We start from the raw sequence: 23,518 nt of genomic DNA on the forward strand, positions 1-23,518 counted from the left end.
CCTCATGATGCCATCTATTTTGTGAAGGGCACCAGTCCCTCCTGCAGCAAAGCACCCCCACATCACGTGCTTCACGGTTAGGATGGTGTTTTTTTTCGGCTTGCAAGCCTCCCCCTTTTTCCTCCAAACATAACGATGGTCATTATAGCCAAACAGTTCTATTTTTGTTTCATTAGACCAGAGGGCATTTCTCCAAAAAGTCTGATCTTTGTCCCCATGTGCAGTTGCAAACCGTAGCCTGGCTTTTTTATTATAGGACTCTTTTTACTGTGAATATAGATACTTTTGTACCCGTTTCCTCCAGCATCTTCACAAGGTCCTTTGCTGTTGTTCTGGGATTGATTTGCACTTTTCGCACCAAAGTGTGTTAATCTCCAGGAGACAGAACGCGTGGTCCCATGGCACGGCTGCGTGGTCCCATGGCGTTATACTTGCATACTATTGTTTATACAGATAAACATGGTACCTTCAGGTATTTGGTAATTGCTCCCACAGATGAACCAGACTTGTGGAGGTCTACAATTTATTTTCTGAGGTCTTGGCTGATTTCTTTGTATTTTCCCATGATGTCAAGCAAAGAGGCACTGGCTTTGAAGGTAGGCCTTGAAATACATCCACAGGTACACCTCCAATTGACTCAAATGATGTCAATTGGCAGATCAGAAGCTTATAAAGCCATCACAACATTTTCTGGAATTTTCCAAGCTGTTTAAAGGCACAGTCAACCTAGTGTATGTAAACTTCTGACCCACTGGAATTGTGATACAGTGTTTTATAAGTGAAATAATCTGTCTGTAAACAATTATTGGAAAAATTACTTGGGTGATGCACAAAGTAGATGTCCTAACTGACTTGCCAAAACTATAGTTTGTTAAAATGAAATTTGTAGAGTGGTTGAAAAACTAGTTTTAATGACTCCAACCTAAGTGTTTGTAACCTTCCGACTTCAACTGTATGGTTAACCTATTCCAATAATTTTGCAATTCCAATGGTTTCATGGTCTATTTACCCAAACTTGGTGGGAATGAAGCTGACATCAGAGGTCTCTCTTGGACCTGTTGTCAGTAGGGCTGTACAATTCATTGATTTAAAAAAAATCTAAATTGCAATTATGACATGTGAAATATATCCATAGGCTATATCTCAACATGCTGCAATTTTTTTAAATGTAAAACATTTGAAAATAATGTTCAAATGTAATAAGGGTCCCTCGTGAAAACTCTGACCAACACTGTAACAACAACTTCTACTGTACCTTTTATTAGTTCTTATGCCAAACACCACCAACCATAGAATCAGAATACTGGTGTTATTTCTATTATTCCAACAGCTCACCCAAGCGTTTTGATCTAAATAGTAAAATCGTGATAGCACATTTAAAATCACAATTCAATTATTTGCCCATATCTTGCAACCCTAGTATGGTATGACGCCCAAATCCAGACCTTTACTTTATCACTGTATCACAGGATGATGACGACTTTTCCCGGGACAAAGACATACTTACAACATGTGTATCTCACTGGTCACCCTCAAAGCCAATTCTTCCTTTGGCCGCCTCTCCTTCCAGTTCTTTGCTGCAAATGACTGGAACGAACTACAAGAATCACTGAAACTGGAGACACTTATCTCGCTCACCAGCTTTAAGCATGAGCTGCCAGAGCAGCTCACAGATCACTGCACCTGTACATTGCTGTACATTCTACTTTGCACATTCATCTACTGCACATCTACCATTCCAGTGTTTAATTGCTATATTGTATTTACTTTGCCACCATGGCCTATTTATTGTCTTACCTCCCTAATCTCACCTCATTTGCACACATTGTATATAGACTTGTTTTTCTACTGTATTATTGACTGTATGTTTGTTTATTCCATGTGTAACTCTGTGTTGTTGTTTGTGTCAAACTGCTTTGCTTTATCTTGTCCAGGTCGCAGTTGTAAATGAGAACTTGTTCTCAACTTGCCTACCTGGTTAAATAAAGGTGAAATAAAAAAAGACTTCATCCATGGACATTAGACCCCAGTCTGATGTTCTTGCAATAGCAGAGTGTTCCAAAGACATCAGCTCCATGATGGTCACCCTGCCTACCAACTGAGTATAGACCACTGCAAATTCAAGGTGCCTCCCCTATTTCTTTTGATGTACTGTTCCAACAGATATTAGAAATGTAATGTACATATTTGACACCCATGATTACTTTGTGTATGTTCATTTCTACAGTAATTATTATTCAACATGTCCTCATCTGGGATTTGAACTCTCAAACTCTTGGTTCACAGCATTCCAATGTTCCTGCTACTCCACCATAAATTCACCTGTATTCCTACACTTTGGACTTAAAAGTAAATATCATCTTTGTATAGTGGTGATTCAGGAGTATCATTAAAACAGAATAAAATGCCCCACCAACATTAGACAACTATACAGAAAACCCTCAAATTGATTAAATAAGTTAATTAAAGTATTGATGAGAAAATAGTCAGATTAACTGATAACTAAAATAGCAGTCAGATGGCATTCTGTTGCTCAGTGGAGATATCTATTATAGGTCATGAATGGTTAGGGGACTTCTGAGAATGCTTCAGACTTATTGATGCAGTAGAAAGTTCAGTTACCCCAAATCCAGAGGTTGTGAGTTCACATTCCGGTATGGGTCATATAACTTCAGGACTAATTGATCATGTCAAATGTAATCATATTGTTATTGATTCAACATTTGCACACTATTTTAGCCGAACAGCATACCACTTACCTTAAAACCAACATACATACAATTTCAGTACTTTCCTTACAAAAAAAGTGAAGATAATGGTTTTCACATGTTGAGCCAAAATGTTAATATGCAGCCCATAGCTCCTCCTCCTTCTTATAGCTCAATCACAGGCCTACATCATGCCGTTTGTTATTTGTTCCTTTGTGTTTTGTTTATTTTTCGCACAGCTTCTTTGTCACTGTATTTTCGTGACTTTGGCGGCTCACATGGGTGATGAGTTCAATCCTGTCGCGCACGCAGCCATGGACAAGTACCTCTCGGTCTTTGCAGCCCTCCTGTCAGAGAAATACAGATAAGGAGATTAATAGAAACCAAATGTTGCTGTTTCATTAACTTAGTATACATATTTTATTCGTGTGTTTTTATTTTGTAATAAAACATGACAAACCCCATAATGAGTTATCTTGTGTGATTAACACTACAATGTGGAGGAAATCGTTACTTGTTCAGCTGTATTATGTTCTGTCGTTCAGTAGTCACAGAGTTGACAACAATACGGATTTGATTAATTAATACAATTAAACCGTCTGCGGTGGACCATACATTTCTAATTGACAACAGATGGATATCATTTGTTGAAGGCTAAATTAAGTATAAAGTGTTGTAAAAATGTATTTTAATTAGGTTTTTACTAAACGAGTCATTATTGACATCATTGTGGCGCAGGGGCACTCAATGCCCCAGGTAGAAAGCCAAATGGCACAGTGCGTAAAAGCGACGTTTCAAAGTGGACTATCATTGCGTAATGTTTTGATTATCCTGCAGCTACATACAGTTGCTCTTTAATATATTGGCATACTTGCACTCTACAATGTATTGCAATGGACCATAATGTTCTGTGTGAATGGCTATTTTGTTACCCTATATGCCCCTGCAATTTACCACGGTTGAGAAATTATACAGTAAAGGAGAATCACCTAGTCCGGGACATTTTTTTAAAACTTGAAGTGAAAATCTCAATCTCAGTATTTTTTGTTGTCGTCCTGTACTGTTGTAAATCAAACAAATACATGCGTGAACACCACAACGTCAACTTACTTGAAAACTAGGCCTAAGTGAGGCACGTCGGGCCTATGTGAGGGCCATCACGTATGTAAACATATACCATCTGAAGCTATAAATAACAATGTTATCATTTGTGTCTCCTTTTGGCAAATGTTTTATTCATCACTGATTTAAATTTAGATTATTGCCACATTTATTAAATTAATGTTCTATCAGTTTAAAAAATGAACACGTATTCATGTTTATCATGGCAAGAAAGAAGTTCGAGAGTTTTCCTTTTTGAGCTTCATTTGGAGTCAATAATGGGTGGAGGTCTTGCTGTTGGAGATGCGTGTTTTTATTTGTTGCAGATAAAGGCATCTACAAAGAATACGCAAACGGAGCGACAGAACGTATAGCGCAGTGTCGCAATGCCGTTTTTCGTTACAAAATGTTCTGCTCCTTGTAGTGCGGTCCGAAATTCGAATTTTCCCGTGTCACATGAAAATTGTAACGCACTGTATCTTACCTTCGGTAGCGGTGGGGACAGTGCTGTGCAGACAATGAAGCTTGCTTTATTCCTTGATCTGATCTGTACGCTATGCGTCAAAGTAGCCTATTTTGCATTAATAAGCAAATATAATCTCAGCGAATGTTCAAACAATAAACCAAACAACATTGTAGCCTTATTAGAATCCCTTCCAATATGTATTTTGTTTCGAAGTAATATTTAGTGATTCCAGGTTACTGTTAAAAACAGCTGCGAAATATAGTGCCTTGCAGAGGTATTCAGACCCCTTGGATTTTTTTTCACATTTTATTGTGTTACAAAGTGGGGTTAAACTTGATTTCATTTATATATTTTTTGTCAACAATCTACACAAAATAATGTCAAAGTGGAATTTAAAAAACTACATATAAAAATGATTCAAATGACATAACGAAAATGTAGTCATTGCATAAGTATTCAGCTCCCTGAGTCAATACATGTTAGAAACCCATTTGGCATCGATTTCAGCACACCTGGATTGTGCAATATTTACACATTATTCTTTTAACAATTATTCAAGCTCTTTCAAGATGTTGGGCATCATGACTAGACAGCGATTTTCAAGTCTTGCCATAGATTTTCAAGTCTTGCCATAGATTTTCAAGCAGATTTAAATCAAATCCATAGATTTTCAAGCAGATTTCAATCAAAACTGTAACTTGGCCACTCGGGAAAATTCACTGTCTTAGTTAACAACTCCAATGTAGATTTGGCCTTGTGTTTTAGGTTATTGTCCTGCTGAAAGGTGAATTCCTTCCCAGTCTCTGGTGGAAAGCAGACTGAAACAGGTTTTCCTCTGGGCTTTTGCCTGTGCAAATCCCATATATTTTTATACTGATAAATTCCCCAGTATTTGCCGATGTCAAGCATACCATACATACCATGATGCAGCCACCACCATGTTTGAAAATAAGGAGGCAGTTACTCAGTGATGTGTTTTGTTGGATTTGCCCCAAACATAAGCCTTTGCATTAAGGCCAAAACGTGTATTCTTTTGCTTTGCTTATTACTTTACTGTCTTGCTGCATACAAGATGCACGTTTTGGAATATTTGTATTCTGTAAATGTGTATTCTTTTCACTCTGTCATTTAGGTCATTATTGTGGAGTCACTACAATGTTGTTGATCCATCCGTAGTGTTCTACCATCACAAACATTGAACTCTGTAGCTGTTTTAAAATCACCAATGGCCTCATGGTAACATCCCTGAGAAGTTATATTCCTGTCCTGCAGCTCAGTTCAGAAGGTCAACTGTATCTTTGATGTGACTGGGTGGTTTAATATATAACCCACAGCATAATTATTAACTTGACCATGCTAAATGAGATATTCAATGTCTGATTTGTTATTGTTACCCATCACGGCCCTTATTTAAAAATATTTAAAAATGTAACTAGACACGTCAATTAAGAACTGCCTTGTTCAGGGGCAGAATGATTTTTACCTTGTCAGCTCGGGGATTCGATCCATCAACCTGCCGCCCCACTAGTCTACCTGAAGCTGGTCTTTGAATCCCTGGTCTTTGTAGTTGAATCTGTGCTTAAAATTCAATACTTGACTGGGGGACCTTACAAATGTTATTTATGGGTGCAACACAGTCTCACAATCAATTCGTGCATATATATACAAAACGCATTTCAGCAAATTTCGTGCGTTTGATGGGTAACAGAGGAAGGGTTAGTCATTCAAAAATCATGTCAACCCCTATATTTCACACTGAGTGAGTCCATGTAATTTATTATGTGATTTGTTAAGCCAAATTGTACTCCTGAACTAATTTAGGCTTGCCTAAACAAAGGAGCTGAATACTTACCCAACGACTATATTTTAGTTATAAAATACATTTAAAAAGACAATTAAATAAATATTAATCCCACTTTGTAACACAATAAAATGTGAAGAAATGTAAGTGGTCTGAATTCTTTTGCAATTGACTGCTTTCTCTCCATGACCAAAACTTGATGACATTCTATTTTTGGCGAATATGGGAGCAATACATTGACGCAGCATAACAAACTGGGATAGGGTTTTGTAGGTTACACCCGTAAGTATAACAATATTTGCCATGGCATATTATTTAATTATACATCTGATTATTTCACATGGTATCTGGGAAGCTAATCAACTTCACAAAATCAATTCAACTTCCAAATTGCTGTCTTGGTTTAGCTTGGCATTAAATAAGCAGCCTATTTTGCATTGATAACCAAATATAATCTCAGGGACTGTTCTAACAATAAACCAAGCAACATTGTAGCCTTATAGAATCCCAAAATGATTTTGTTTAGAAGTGATAATGTTGTTCTAGGCTAAAACAGATAGCCATGTGCTTTTTTTCTCCCTGAAAAAAATTATGACATTCTATTTTTAGCTGATATGGGAGCAATACATTGAAGCAGCATTTCAAATTATGATAATGTTGTAGGTTACACTAGGATGTTGTAGGTTATATTAGGATGATGTTGTAGGTTACACTGGCAAATATAATAATATTTGCCAGGGCATATTATTTAATAATAAATCTGATTATTTAATGTGACAATGTCAGAGGCTTAAAGGCTAGCTTGCAGTGTTTAGCCAACTAGCTAGTAAGACAAGACAAGACTCTTCTTTTGCTTTCACAACAAATGAGAAGGCAACAACAAAACTCAAGAATCCACCCAAAAATGTATTTTGTTTAGCCGTAATAACTAGTGATTATAGGCTATAGTCAAATAGTAGAACCTGCTGTAGTCAACTAGCTAGCCATGTGCCTTGTTCTCCATGACGTTCTATTTTAGCTGATATGGAAATGAATACACAAGCAGTATATCAAACTGGGATAATGTTTTAGGTTACGCCGGCAAGTAGAATAATATTTGCAGGCTGATTATTTCACATGGCAATGTGGGAAGCTAAAAAAGGCTAGCTATAGCTTGCTATGTTTTTAGTCAGGCTGCCAGCTAGCTACTACTACCAAGGGAAGGCGACTCTTCCTTGTTAACACTAAATTATAATACAAAAATAAAAAAAACGTTTGTTTAAGCCCCCTGTGAATGGGAGTGGGACTGCGAGGATATTGTGTTACCAAATGGTGTCTGCTACTCCAAAAGAATCCCACTCCGCCCATGTGCATGCACGCACATAGATCAACGGAGTGGAGGTTGTAGTAACACTGTTCCATTTAACTTATTATACATACAGTATTTTATTAATGTGCTTTTATTTTGTAATAAAACATGACAAAATCCCTAATGAGTTATCTTGTGTCATTAACAGTAAATTGTGGAGGAAATCGTTACTTGTTCAGCTGTATTAACGGTTGTTCTGTCGAACAGTAGTGACAGAACTGATATAAACTAAACCGTCTGCGGTGGGCCATACATTTCTAATTGGCAACTAATGGATATCATTTGTTGAAGCCACAATTAAATATAAAGTGTGTTAAAAATGTTTTTCAATTAGGTTTTTACTAAACAAGTCTGTCCCTACTGACACGTCAGAGGATGGGAAACTTGGTCCCAATTTGAGGATTGTAACTAAATGTTTGTTTGTAAATGTTTCAATAAATCTCAAACGATGGCATCAAATTGATCTGAAAGTACAGCCCATGCCCTTGACTAGATCAGTATACCAGATTAGCAACGCAAAATCATTCAAATGCAATTCAACATATTACATTATTCACAATCCCAACATGATGGCGAAAGTAATGAAAAGTATATAAATAAATAGGCTATTGCGTATGGATATTTCGGAAAGAGGTGAAAGTGCAGGCTTTAACCTCAGGGTTAGCGCCTGGCAGAGAACAATTGGCACTGTGCCTAAAGTAGGCTTTTTAAAGTTGGCTATCATTGGTAGAGTGACGTTTTGATTATCCTGCAATAGTAAGTATATTAAAGTATAAATACATTTGTTATAATTTTGTGTCTCCAGCAAATATTTTGATTAACCAATGATTTGATATTGATTTCAATTTGATTTCAATTTTGATAGGACATAAATTGATTGGGGTAAATGAACATGCACGCATGTTTATCATGGCACGAATGACGTTTGTTAATAATTTAACCACATACAGGGTATTTATGAAGAGGTAATCATTTCATGGAGTCTGAGTGTGGTGTGGTGCCAGAACAACAACCTCTCCATCAAGGTGAGCAAGACAAAGGAGCTGATCGTGGACTACATGACAAGGATGGCCGAACAGGCCCCCATTCACATCGAGTTTCAAGTTCCTTGGTGTACACATCACCAACAAACTGTCATGGTCCAAACATAGCAAGGCAGTCGTGGAGGGCACGACAATACCGTTTCCCCCTCAGGAGACTGAAAATATTTAGCATGGGTCCCCAGATCCCCAGAATATTCTACAGTGGCACCATAGAGAGCATCCTGACCGGTTGCATCACCGCCTGGTATGGCAACTGCTTGGCATCCGACAGTAAGGCGCTACAGAGAGTAATGCGTCCGGCCCTGTACATCACTGGGGCCAAGCTTCCTGCCATCCAGGACCTATATACCAGACGGTGTCAGAGGAAGGCCCAAAAATTGGTCAAAGACTCCAGTCACCCAAGTCATAGACTGGCAAGTGGTACCAGAGCGCCAAGTCTAGGTCCAAAAGGCTCTTTAACAGCTTCTACCCCCAAGCCATAAGACTGCTGAACAATGAATCAAATGGTCACCCGGACTATTTACATTGACACCCTGCTGCTACTCGCTGTTTATTATCTACTCACAGTCACTTTACCCCTAACTACATGTACCCTGCACATTGACTCGGTACCGGTACTCCTTGTATATAGACTCGTTATCGTTCTTTTATCGTCTTACTTTTAATTACATTTTTTACGTCAGTATATTTAGCAAATGTTTTATTAACCATATTTATTGAACTGCATTGTCGAGGACATAAGGGCTTGTAAAGTAAGCATTTCACGGTAAAGTCTACAGGTGTTGCATTCGGCGCATGTGACAAATAAAATTAGATTGGATGTGAAGGAAGAAACACATCTAAAAAGTGGTAAGCAAGTTAGGTCCAAAAAATTATTCTCACACAAGTCCAATTCATTTATTGTGTTAGAGGTTTCATGATGCTTGAATCGAAACCAAAGTAGAAAATGTAATGATTGTTCTATACATCAATTGGGGTTTCTGTAAGCTTCAATATCAAACATCAGACTCATATCAAACATCTCCAATCGAAAATCAAATCAAGAGTCGGCTTTCTATTCCGCAACAAAGCCTCCTTCACTCACGCTGCCAAGCTTACCCTAGTAAAACTGACTATCCTACCGATCCTCGACTTCGGCGATGTCATCTACAAAATTGCTTCCAACACTCTACTCAGCAAACTGGATGCAGTTTATCACAGTGCCATCCGTTTTGTCACTAAAGCACGTCATACCACCCACCACTGCGACTTGTATGCTCTAGTCGGCTGGCCCTCGCTACATATTCGTCGCCAGACCCACTGGCTCCAGGTCACCAACACCTCATTCGGCCGCCTTTCGTTCCAGTACTCTGCTGCCTGTGACTGGAACGAATTGCAAAAATCGCTGAAGTTGGAGACTTTTATCTCCCTCACCAACTTCAAACATCAGCTATCTGAGCAGCTAACCGATCGCTGCAGCTGTACATAGTCTATTGGTAAATAGCCCACCCATTTTCACCTACCTCATCCCCACAGTTTTTATTTATTTACTTTTCTGCTCTTTTGCACACCAATATCTCTACCTGTACATGATCATCTGATCATTTATCACTCTAGTGTTAATCTGCAAAATTGTAATTATTCGCCTCCCTCCTCATGCCCTTTGCACACATTGTATATAGACTCCCCTTTTTTCTCTACTGTGTTATTGACTTGTTAATTGTTTACTCCATGTGTAACTCTGTGTTGTCTGTTCACACTGCTATGCTTTATCTTGGCCAGGTCGCAGTTGCAAACGAGAACTTGTTCTCAACTAGCCTACCTGGTTAAATAAAGGTGAAATAAATAAAATAAAAAATAATATGAGGTCCTAAACCTAGCATGATAGTGCATTCTTGTAGCTGTGTGGGCTACTAAACATTTTAATAGACACTGTTATTCAGAGAGAGTTACAGAAGTCAGTGTATATATTTCCATACCTTCTATCTGTACTGGTCCCCCATGGGAATCAAACGCACAACCCTGGTGTTGCAAGCACCATGCTCTACCAATTGAGCCACAGGGGACCCTATATAGTTGAATTGTTTGCCTTGGGGTAAGGTGAGTCAATGGCCATGGGGTAAGTTGAGCCAAAGGTTGAGCCAAGCAAATGTAAGTGTTTTCTTCCCAGGCATAATGCAATACATGTTAAAAGTGTTTGTTTTTTAACCTCAGGGTGTTTGTTATGTGTTAAGCCTGTGTTAAAATATGCTTAAAATTATTCAAAGACAAAAAAACAAAAAAAGTTATTTTGATTGTCTTTGGGAAATAAATATATTTTTTAAAGGTATTGGTAACATTTCATTCAGTACAGAAATGTGAAGGTGGCTTTATTAATCCTGTCCCATACCCAGGGTAAATTATGCCAATAAACCACTTTTTTTTAGTCAAGCTATGTTTTAAAAACTGTAATGTTTACATGGATGCTGATTATTTCTAGGGATACACAACATGCTGAAAAATACATAGATATCTTTGTTAGAAATTAAACTATATTTTCCTTGATGGAGTGATGCTGATTGTGAAAAAGGGCTCAATTTACCCCACTCCAACCTAAAGGAGCTTAATGTGGAGTCACTAATGGGTGGAGGGTCTTGCTGTAGGAGATTACACAGATGCGTGTATGTTGCAGATAACACGTCAGAAGATGGGAAAACTTGGTCCCGATTTTTGGATTGTAACAAACATTTAATTTGTAACACTTTTCATTTCATTAAAATGTTTACATTTTAGTCATTTAGCAGACGCTTTTATCCAGAGCGACCTAATTATAGCCCATGCCCTTGTTATTTCAACTATGAAACAAGTTGCAAATCAGGAAGCAGGGTTGCAATGAAACCAATGCCATGCCAATGTCATACATATTTCTTTGCAATCGCGAGAGTCATCGTGACTTATTAATGATTATCAATGCGAACTCATTCAAATGCAATGACAATTATTCAAAATCTCCAAATTATGGCGAAATGGACTAATGGAGAGTAGGCCAGTATTACTAAATAGCCTACTACATATGTAAACCTCCAATATTTTGCAGGTTACCCTCATTATCTTTTGTTTCCCCGAAATGTTTTTTTTTCTTCAGTTTCACGGAAAACCGCTTGATAGTAGACCTATAGTCATAAAGGGGGGCCCAATGTTCAACAATGTCTTACCTCCAACCAATCACATTCACGGTTTCGTCTTGGGGGCGGTGTGCAAAAATACCATGAAAAGAAAGATTTTTCCGAATTTGTTCATAATTCAGATTCTCACTAAAACCTAAGCTAAATCATCACGAGCAAACATGGTTGTGTGGACAGATGAAGAGCGCGCAGCCATCTCCGACATCTTCTCCAAGCTAGACTATGACGACGTTGGCCCAAAGTGCCTGTCAAGGTAAGACAAACTTAACTTGACTTTAATTTGGAGTGCTAGTCCCCTAAATCTTCTTCTTCGTCATGTTATGTTGTTGTTCAGCCTCACACTGTTCTCGCCGCTCCCCTCAGGTGTCTGATCGTTTACCCCTGGACCCAGAGGTACTTCGGGGCCTTCGGCAACCTGTACAACGCAGAGGCCATCACGAACAACCCTCTGATCGCTAAGCACGGCATCACGGTGCTGCGAGGTCTGGAAAGAGCTCTGAAGAACATGGACGACATAAAGAACACATACGCCGAGCTGAGCATTCTGCACTCCGAGAAACTGCGCGTGGATCCCGACAACTTCAAGGTAAGATTACAAAAGAACATTGAAGTGCACTTTTTTTGCGCGTGCAAAGTATAGCATATGTCATTACACCACTCTATCAAGCTACCCCCAAAGACATTCTAAACATCTCACTTCTGCTTTGTTCTCTTTTACAGCTGTTGTCTGACTGTCTGACCATCGTCATCGCTGCGAAGATGGGCACCGCCTTCACCCCCGAGTATCAGGCATCCTTCCAGAAGTTCTTGTCCGTGGTGGTGTCCGCTCTGGGCAGGCAGTACCACTAGAGTCAGTCCTCTATGCCTGACAGAGGAGAAATGTGTTTCACTCCTCAATGAAAAACAAAAGAAGCATAGAAACATATGTTTGTTGATTTTGTTGATTTTGTATGTTTATTTTACTCTTGCGTTAATTGTATGCCTCGACAAATTGCACTTTTAAGCATCGATAATAGAATAAGACAAACTAAAGTTTTAATGTTTTCATATATAGATGTTAGATCTACACATTATAAATAATACATTAGCCAAGATGAACAAGTTCGCGAATGCAAGCGCATTGCCTAAAAGCTTACAGATTTGGACCGGCTGAATTGTATATTGTTGCTAGCTGTAAAACACGTGACACACTGTTTATTAACATATACAATGTACAAAAACAAAACTATGAAGTGACCACTGTATTTTCTTTTAACTAATAAGAACCTGGACCATAAAACAAACATCAACGCATCATGGATTCTATTTGGGCACGGGTGTGTCCCGGGATAAATACACCTCTTCCCCATTCATTGAGGAGACATTTTGTTAGTTTGCTTTCGGCACCCCTCATTATCAAACTTATGCAACCACTCACTTACACTACTGACTACACACACACCATTGTTAATTGTATTTACATTACCTCAGTTAATAAATATTTCTGTTATTCCTCATCTCCACCATGTCTCCCTTTTTGTTACTGGACTTTGAGCCAATTTGTGACAATGTACTTAATTTGTTAGTGGATTACATCAAACACTACAATATGATCATTGGACAGATACACATTCACTGTGGATGGGAGCAGTGCTGTCTTGTTGTCCCAATTCATCCATTGTTTGCTCCACAAGATCTAAAACTGTCTTTAGAAAGGCTTTGCAAAGACAAGTTGTACAGGGCAGGTGTCAGGCATATGTGTATAGGTGGCAGGGAAGTCAGGCGCAGGAGAGTCAAACGGAGTGTAAAATGGAGTCTTAATGTCCTAGTAACATGCTCCATAACACTAAACAGGAAAAGAACATAAACAAAATGGGTACGAAGACCCGACGCGCACCTATACAACAAACAGCACTACACTGACAAACAATCCCTGACAAAGACATGAGGGGAAACAGAGGGTTAAATACACAACAGGTAATGAATGGGATTGAAAACAGGTGTGTGGGAAGACAAGACAAAACCAATGGAAAATGAAAAAAGGATCAATGATGGCTAGAAGACCGGTGACGTCGAACGCCGAGCACCGCCCGAACAAGGAGAGGCAACCACTTCGGCAGAAGTCGTGACAGCAGGTCAAACTGAACCTAGCTCTATTCGGCAGGGGTGTCAAACTCATTCCACAGAAGGCCGAGTGTCTGCCGGTTTTTCATTTCAAATAACAGCTAGACAACTTAACCAGGTGAAGGAAGTTCCTTAGTAATTTGTGACCTTAATTTATCAATCAAGGGTGGAACAAAAACCTGCAGACACTCGGACCTCTCATGGTAGGAATTTGACACGTGGATTAAAGTAATTAACCACTCAAGCTAGTCTAATCAGGTGTGTTGATGTTGCCCAGAACAAAACCCTGCGCCCACCATGAAACTCCATAGACTGTCGCCTAGCTATCTGAAACTGAGTAGGCCTATTAGCTAAGATTTTCATTGAAAACATTGACAGATCAGTGAAAAATGCATAGTGGGTTGAGAAATGTCGTGAAATGCTATAAATCAATCTCCATTACATACTAGCGATTACAACCACATTGTTTAATTGCATACTTCACTTACCAGGAAAGAGGATGATCGCATGGGAGGATCGGGTACGTTCAAGTTGCCTTGGTTAAAGTCATGATGCGCATTTGTGTTGTAGGTCAACATACACAATAAGAATATACATTCAAACTGCCTGTAAATGCGTTTCTTAGATGTATTTAATATTCTTCTATAAACCGAACAACGCAGAAAGTAATGTCCCCTGCAGCCGATTGTGCTGCTGACTAGCTGGAACACGCTCTGCAATACATTGGCTTAAAGTTTTTTTTTTCACCTTTAAGTTGCCAATGTACAGTACTGATCTTGGGTCAGTTTTCCGTTATTGTCTCGTACGACTTGGGGAGAGAAAGCAACAACCTGCAAGGGTTTCGATCGGCCAAAATATGTTTTCTGACTGCAATGAGCACAACAACACACACAAGTATTAAGTGAAATCAAGCATAGAAAACAGCATTTGCCATTGATAATGTATTTAGATGGTCCCTGGCAAAGAATCCAAAGAGTGCCATTACTAGGAGTGTTCTCTAAACGGGTTCAAAATGCCTACATGTTGAATATCCTATTGTCTGCAGCAAATGAATGTATCAAAAAGCATTGGTTAAATGAGGACATTCATACTACGGAAGTGTGGCATGGTAGGTTGAAAGAAATGGAAACGGAAAAATCACCAATAAAATTAATCTGAAGACAGATGTATGTATGTATGTATGTAGGCTAAACATTGGAACCGCTCATTGAAAAATACTATTGTGTAGACATGACTTGGTCTTAAAGCAACCAAACATTTGTTAATGTTATATTTTATTTTTTGCATCTATTTCATTAATACTTTATTTACTTTAGTTTCTTAATTCTATAGTTATATTGTTTGTTGTAATAGCCTGTATCTCAGACGACCATAACCTTAATAATAATCACCCTACTTACTTCACAAACAATAATTATACTAGTTGACTGCACGGACACATAGTAGGCTACTGACACTCACTCCGCCTTGGTCGTGAATGGGCATGAGGGCTGGACACGCCGCCACCCAGACCCTACTGTTGTCTATTACACATACTAATGCTTCGTTCAGGTGCTATCGGAGTTTTCGGAAATTCCTAGTTCCGACTGGGAAGATTCACTTGAATGACCCTCCAAATGGGAATTACAAGTGGGAAATGAGAAAAATATCTTGCCAATCTTATTGGTTTAAGAATGGTTCCGACTTCAAAAGCACTTGAATACAATCATGTCGAAGTCTCAACTGCCCATTTTCTTATTTCTCACGAGAATATGAAGCCAGCATAAGACATCATTCAAATCCTAGTCGGTATTAGGAAAATTACATTTCTTACTTGCTAACTGGTTGAACGCGTTAAAGTAGCCTAAGTATATAACATGATTGACATGACCGTAATAATCATCACGGAAAGGCCTTGGAAGTGCCATAAATGTAAGCCAATATAATTCATTATTTTACAATAACTTGTGTAACGTAATAAATGCGTTATGAAAAAAAGTGGTTACTGTTGCCTACACGAAAAAAAGAGCCTTTCTGATTACAAGAGCACCAGTATCCCAAAGTATTAAGCGAAATCAAGCATGGAAAACAGCATTGACATTAATAAAACAATTTTTCCCACGAATTAAGTCGCACGTAAATGTGTTTATTTTCTCACAAATTCTGTTCAGCAAGTTTAAAACACTATATATAAGCATACAACTACACGTTTTAAAACAGGGTTAAATAAAGACACTTTCTGCATATTCATAACGTTGAATTAGCCATAAAGAGGAACACAAATAAAATATAGGCTATCGTGTCTTTGGTTGTTGCAAAGGCTTGTGTGTAGCCTACTGGTTAAATGTGTGTCTTCGCACGAATTAACTAGCACATAAATTCGTGTCTTTTCTCACCAATTAAGCCGCACAAAATTTGCTGAAATGCATTATGTACGAATTGAATGTGAGATTGTGTTGGCAACACATAATCCAAAACACAACCAAAACAAACTGCAAATGTATCCAACACGTTTGTTGTCACATTGTGTGCTCGGGAATATGGGACCAAACACTAAACTTTTGACTACTCTAAAATGTATGGCATTGGCATGGCATTAGTTTCATTCCAACCCTGCCTCCCGAGAGTGCACCTGTGCGGTAGTTGATGAGCTGTACTTTCAGATTAATTTGACGCCCTCGTTTGAGATTGTCTTAGGCCTAATTAAAAGCGTGAGAAATAAACTTTTAGTTACAATCAAAACATCGGGACCATGTTTTCCCACCCTCTGACGTGTTATCTGCAACAAACACGCTTCTGTGTAATCTCCTACAACAAGACCCTCCCCCCATTACTGACTCCAAATTAAGCTCATTTATATCTGGAAACTTCGTCATTCGTCATTCGTGCGGTGATAAACATGCCTGCGTGTTCATTTTTTAAAATCGATAGGACATTGATTAATTGAAAGTGCCAAGAATCAACATTTAAATCAGCGGTGAATAAAACATTGAAATAAAACACGGTGACACGAAAGGATATAAGGGTTATTTATACTTTTGTAGCCAGTATTACGTGCCTGTCCAATACAGTAATAATAATAATTTAGATATTTCACATCGAGGTAAAAAAAAATGTCCTGATCCAAATTATTCCGAATTTGGTTGAAGGCAGGTGATTCTTGCTTACTGTGTAATTTGGCTCACGTGGGTAATTCTTGAACGGTGGTGGTCATGCTGTCCCTGGACCGTTGGCACCATGTAAAACACTTTAAAAGTACCAAATAATATAGTGGCGAGAATGGGTTCATAGGATGACAGAAAGGACACAAGATCAGTTAGATAACAAAGCAAGCATTCTATCATGCAGGAACTACACTATATATGTCTGAGAAGTAGTTGGTGAATCAGGCGAGGCAGTCATTAGAGAAACCAAGGCTGTTGAGTCTGCCGACAAGAATGTGGTGATTGACAGAGTCGAAAGCCTTAGCCGGGTTGATGAATACAGCTGCACAGTATTGTCTTTTATCAATGGTGGTTATGATATCGTTTAGGATCTTGAGCGTGGCTGAGGTGCACCCATGACCAGCTCGGAAACCAGATTACATAGCGGAGAAGGTACGGTGGGATCCGAAATGGTCGGGTGATCTATTTGTTAACTTGGCTTTCGAAGACCTTAGAAAGGCAGGGTAGGATAGATATAGATCTGTAGCAGTTTGTGACTAGAGTGTCTTCCCCTCTTCAAGAGGGATGACCGCGGCAGCTTTCCAATCTTTGGGGATCTCAGATGATACGAAAGAGAGGTTGAACAAGCTAGTAATAGGGGTTGCAACAATTTCGGCTGATAAGAGAGGGTCCAGATTGTCTAGCCCTGCTGATTTGTAGGGGTCCAGATTTTGCAGCTCTTCCAGAACATCAGCTTTCTGGATTTGGGTGAAGGAGAAATGGGGGAGGCTTGGGCAAGTTGCAGTGAGGGGTGCAGGGCTGTTGACCGGGGTAGGGGTAGCCAGGTGGAAAGCATGGCCAGCCGTAGAAAAATGCTTATTGAAATTCTCAATTATCGCAGATTTATCGTTGTTGACAGTGTTACCTAGCCTCAGTGCAGTGGGAAGCTGGGAGGAGGTGCTCTTATTCTCCATGGACTTTACATTGTCCCAGAACTTTTCGGAGTTGGTGCTGCAGGATGCAAATTTATGATTGAAAAAGCTAGCCTTTGCTTTCCTAACTGCCTTTGTATATTGGTTCCTAACTTCCCTGAAAAGTTGCATATTGCGGGGGCTATTCGATGCTAATGCAGTACGCCACAGGATGTTTTTGTGCTGGTCAAGGGCAGTCAGGTCTGGAGTGATCCACGGGCTATATCTGTTCCTGGTTCAAATTCTTTTCAATGCGGCATGCTTATTTAAATCAAATCAAAATCAAATCAAATTTATTTATATAGCCCTTCGTACATCAGCTGATATCTCAAAGTGCTGTACAGAAACCCAGGCTAAAACCCCAAACAGCAAACAATGCAGGTGTAAAAGCACGGTGGCTAGGAAAAACTCCCTAGAAAGGCCAAAACCTAGGAAGAAACCTAGAGAGGAACCGGGCTATGTGGGGTGGCCAGTCCTCTTCTGGCTGTGCCGGGTAGAGATTGTAACAGAACATGACCAAGATGTTCAAATGTTCATAAATGACCAGCATGGTCAAATAATAATAAGGCAGAACAGTTGAAACTGGAGCAGCAGCACAGTCAGGTGGACTGGGGACAGCAAGGAGCCATCATGTCAGGTAGTCCTGGGGCACGGTCCTAGGGCTCAGGTCCTCCGAGAGAGAGAAAGAAAGAGAGAATTAGAGAGAGCATATGTGGGGTGGCCAGTCCTCTTCTGGCTGTGCCGGGTGGAGATTATAACAGAACGTGGCCAAGATGTTCAAATGTTCATAAATGACCAGCATGGTTGAATAATAGTAAGGCAGAACAGTTGAAACTGGAGCAGGAGCATGGCCAGGTGGACTGGGGACAGCAAGGAGTCCTCATGTCAGGTAGTCCTGGGACATGGTCCTAGGGCCCAGGCCAGTTGAAACTGGAGCAGCAGCATGGCCAGGTGGACTGGGGACAGCAAGGAGTCATCATGTCAGGTAGTCCTGGGGCATGGTCCTAGGGCTCAGGTCCTCCGAGAGAGAGAGAGAAAGAAAGAGAGAAGGAGAGAATTAGAGAACGCACACTTAGATTCACACAGGACACCTGAATAGGACAGGAGAAGTACTCCAGATAAACAAACTGACCCTAGCCCCCGACACATAAACTACTGCAGCATAAATACTGGAGGCTGAGACAGGAGGGGTCAGGAGACACTGTGGCCCCATCCGAGGACACCCCGGACAGGGCCAAACAGGAAGGATATAACCCCACCCACTTTGCCAAAGCACAGCCCCCACACCACTAGAGGGAAATCTTCAACCACCAACTTACCATCCTGAGACAAGGCCGAGTATAGCCCACAAAGATCTCCGACACGGTACAACCCAAGGGGGACCCAGACAGGCCGACCACAACAGTGAATCAACCCACCCAGGTGACGCACCCCCCCAGGGACGGCACGAGAGAGCCCCAGCAAGCCAGTGACTCAGCCCCGTAACAGGGTTAGAGGCAAAGAATCCCAGTGAAAAGAGGGGAACCGGCCAGGCAGAGACAGCAAGGGCGGTTCGTTGCTCCAGAGCCTTTCCGTTCACCTTCCCACTCCTGGGCCAGACTACACTCAATCATATGACCCACTGAAGAGATGAGTCTTCAGTAAAGACTTAAAGGTTGAGACCGAGTTTGCGTCTCTGACATGGGTAGGCAGACCGTTCCATAAAAATGGAGCTCTATAGGAGAAAGCCCTGCCTCCAGCTGTTTGCTTAGAAATTCTAGGGACAATTAGGAGGCCTGCGTCTTGTGACCGTAGCGTACGTGTAGGTATGTACGGCAGGACCAAATCAGAGAGGTAGGTAGGAGCAAGCCCATGTAATGCTTTGTAGGTTAGCAGTAAAACCTTGAAATCAGCCCTTGCTTTGACAGGAAAACAGTGTAGAGAGGCTAGCACTGGAGTAATATTTAAGATGGTTAGGAAAGCACTTTTAAAGAATAACCAGGCATTCTGTCCTCTACTGACAGAATGAGGTCATTATCATTCCAAGGTACCCAGGCCAGGTTGATTAGAAAGGCCTGCCCACTAAAGTGTTTTCGGGAGCGTTTGACAGTGACGGGGGGTGGTCGCTTGACCTCAGACCCATTACGGACGCAGGCAATGAGGCAGTGATTGCTGAGATCCTGGTTGAAGACAGCAGAGTTGTATGTGGAGGGCAGGTTGGTTAGGATGATATCTATGAGGGTGCCCATGTTAACTGATTTGGGGTTGTACCTGGTGGGTTGATTGATAATTTGTGTGAGATTGAGAGCATCAAACATAGATTGTAGGATGGCCGGGGTGTTAAGCGTGTCCCAGTTTAGGTCACCTAACAGCACGAGCTCTGAAGATAGAGGGGGGGGCAATATATTTGCATATGGTGTTTAAGGGACAGCATAATTGCCCTTTTTGGATGTTTGCCTATTAGCAATGCTCTTTAGCCACCAGGCTATTGGCCTTGGCCTTTTAGCCTTTGGTGCTATTAGCTGCTCCATTTGTACCTTTTACGTCTCCTCATTTACGTCTCTACACCTTTACACAGTCAACTTGCTAAATTCGGTCTTCAGTATACAGTATATCAACCACACTGTTGAAGGATCTACAGATGTTTGTAATATATTTGAACTTGTTACCTTCAAAATGGAATTTGAATAAAGAAAAAAAAAACACGCCAGTAGACCTCCTGCGATAGGACCAGCCCAGTAAACCCAATGGTAGGTCCAGTAGTTGGCCATCACTGCTGGCACCAGAGCCCTGGCTGGCTTCAGACAGGTCCCAGACACATCCCTTCTGCACCAGCACAGACTGGTTAACTGCTGCACACACTCATATCTAGGATTACAGTCTACACAGAGATGCTGTTTGGTAAAGGGGACATTCTCAGGCACATGATACAAACTTGGCAATGTTAATGAAATGGACTATTGGTGATTTTTGAGCATGTGGTTATTGTAATAGTCTAGCTAGGGCCAGTTACAGAGACAGGGCTTAGATTAAGCCAAGAGTAGGCCTTAATTAAACTAGGACATTTAAGTATCTTTCATTAAATTTGGCTTAGTTAGTTGGAGACTATGGAGGCATGGAGTAATAAGGTAAGTAAGCCTAAATGAGAACACCTAGGCTAAGCATGATTAGGTTAAGTATGAGCACATGCTGTTGGTCTAATGGTGCTCATAAAAACCCGGAATGGAATAGAAAACACAGTTACTGGTGTGAATCTTGAGACAAAACAATGGCAGAGGAAAAAATAATTTGTTAAAAAAACTATAGTGAGTATGAAAAAGATACTAAAACGACTTTTGTGGATCCATCCAGTTATTGGAGGTAAAAATAATACTGCTGCTATTGAGCAGAAGAAAGAATGGTTGGGCTGCGATTTGCAGTGAATTCAATGCAAATGAAAATGTAACCAACAGAAGAGTACAACAACATCAGGTGAGATATCTTCCTTATTATCAGAATTTCACATTTCTCAAATTCATATTTTTGTGACATCACTTATTGTATTACATCACTTACTCACATATTGAATGATATCTGCCTTCAAATACTCTGTGGAATGACATTAAACTGGCTTTAAAAAGAGAGAATGCAGAGATCAGAAGAGAGTGATTTACTACTGCTGGTGGACCACCCAAAAAAGACAAGACTGATGAATTGAGTGATTTGCTGTCTGTAATAATAGAGCACCAGCAACCTCTGGATGGTATACCAGACGATGACCAACCTCTGGATGGTATACCAGACGATGACCAACCTCTGGATGGTATATATCAGACGATGACCAACCTCTGGATGGTATATACCAGACGATGACCAACCTCTGGATGGTATACCAGACGATGACCAACCTCTGGATGGTATATATCAGACGATGACCATTTGGACAGTTCAGATGAAGAACTCAGCAAAAATGGTAGATATACGCAATAAATAAAATTGGTTACTTCCTTTGGTAAATATATTCCAATGTCTGTGTCAATCTTTATTTTAATTTTATTCTAAGGACCATATGCGTTTATTTGTGCTTCTAACAGTGTTCTTCTTCCAGAGGAAAGGAATGTGAACAGGTTGGAAGAGCCAGTGCACAGTGAGTGTGTACCCTCCACATCTGCTATAACATCCCGGAGAGATTTACATTTACATTTACATTTAAGTCATTTAGCAGACGCTCTTATCCAGAGCGACTTACAAATTGGATGACGCTGACACCACCTTTCAGCAGAGAACAAAAAAGATGACCATGCATGAAAAGTTAGCCAGAGAATTTCATGAGCATAAAATGAAATATCTGAAGGAAGAACATGAAAGGAAAATGAGGAATCTACAGGTTGAATTGAATATGAAGTTGGAAGAGAGAGGTATGATCCAAAAAAGATACAGTAATGAGACAGTTGTGATTACCAGCCATGGTGAACAATATGATATGTAAAAAAAAAAAGAAAAAGGTTTTGTCATTTTAATCACCACAAACTACATTTTAAACCAGCCTTGGTTTAGTCACTATTTTAATTTTGTACATAACAAACATTATCAAAGCAAAAATAAGCCATAATGAATACATTCCATATTCAAATGCATCTCATCTAGTTGAAGTGCTGCAATGTGAAAGCAACTCTGTGTGCAAGTCCTCATTGGTCATTGCCTCTCTCAGCTATTGGCACATCTGCTTGATCCTGATCTTCCATTGGAGGATTCCTGTCACTTCCTGTACTCTTCAGCATCAGGAGTTGATGGGAACATGACATCCATCTATACAGCCAATCACTCCCGGGAAGTGACCATATTCATAGAATTGCACTTTATAGTTGGCAGCATCAGGAAACTTGATGTAAAGACTCCTCAGTTCAGGAGTCTTTACCATTCTACACACAGTTGCTTCACTGGCAGCACACAAATCACCAGTTTCACAATGAAAGATTCCAGATGCCAAAAACCTCAAAGCGATCAGAACTTGGGTGAAGACCTTCCTCTTTGAGACAGAGAGGAAAGTCTAGGTTCAAGCAAAGATACAGTTGAAGTTGGAAGCTTACATACACCTTAGACAAATACATTTAAACTCAGTTTTTCAGTGCATGTTGGTCTTCATTTAGATATTCCAAATCATCCATGCTCCCTTTGAATTTTTTTATTTTACCTTTATTTCAACTATGCAAGTCAGTTAAGAACAAATTCTTATTTTCAATGACGGTCTAGGAACAGTGGGTTAACTGCCTGTTCAGGGGCAGAACGACAGACTTGCCAGCTCGGGAGTTTTGAACTTGCAACATTCCACTCTAACCACTAGGCTACCCTGCCGCCCCTCACAAACAGTACTAAGCAGAAGTAAAACCTGCCTCTTTGAAGGATTCATTTCCGCTTCAATTTAGTCCTGGAGTAGCTCTAATCCTCCCTCTTGCAATCGGCTTTGTTTAATCCAAAACAGGCTAAATCTACGACTATTTTAAGATAAGACTGTGCAAGTCGCTTTGAGTTAAGACAGCGCAAACAGGCATTTTAGTCTGGAACTAGGCTTAAGCCTTGTCTGTGAAACCAGCCCTATTTAATAGGGCAGATTTAAAAATGTAATGTTATATTCTTAAATATTGTAAAATTAAATTCATATATTCTTTCAGCTCACCCTGCTAGAATGTTGATGATGACCGTAAAGCCTACCAGGAAAGCCACCATGGGACTTTTGGTCTTTGAGTTAACTGC

The 23,518-nt window shown here is 40.0% G+C and overlaps 1 protein-coding gene and 1 long non-coding RNA gene across 3 annotated transcripts; one reads left to right on the forward strand and one right to left on the reverse strand.

The window, feature by feature from the left end:
* Positions 1 to 1,907: 1,907 nt before the first annotated feature.
* LOC124038549 lies at positions 1,908 to 14,516 on the reverse strand. Of its 2 annotated transcripts, none has more exons than XR_006839372.1 (3): positions 14,202 to 14,516; positions 12,308 to 12,475; positions 1,908 to 3,055 (listed from the first exon to the last, which is right to left on the reverse strand). It is a non-coding gene; the product is annotated as an uncharacterized LOC124038549 (long non-coding RNA). The 2 variants fall into 2 exon arrangements; XR_006839373.1 differs by having other exon boundaries at positions 12,308 to 12,502.
* Positions 11,651 to 13,112, forward strand: LOC124038548 (hemoglobin subunit beta-like). The gene is made up of 3 exons (XM_046354565.1): positions 11,651 to 11,863; positions 11,974 to 12,196; positions 12,331 to 13,112. Exons 1-3 carry the CDS (start codon positions 11,772 to 11,774, stop codon positions 12,457 to 12,459), a joined length of 444 nt encoding a protein of 147 aa, XP_046210521.1. The 5' UTR covers positions 11,651 to 11,771; the 3' UTR covers positions 12,460 to 13,112.
* Positions 14,517 to 23,518: the final 9,002 nt, after the last annotated feature.

This window comes from Oncorhynchus gorbuscha, linkage group LG06 (genome assembly GCF_021184085.1).
Source record: "Oncorhynchus gorbuscha isolate QuinsamMale2020 ecotype Even-year linkage group LG06, OgorEven_v1.0, whole genome shotgun sequence".
In the NCBI taxonomy this organism is placed as follows: Eukaryota; Metazoa; Chordata; class Actinopteri; order Salmoniformes; family Salmonidae; genus Oncorhynchus; species Oncorhynchus gorbuscha.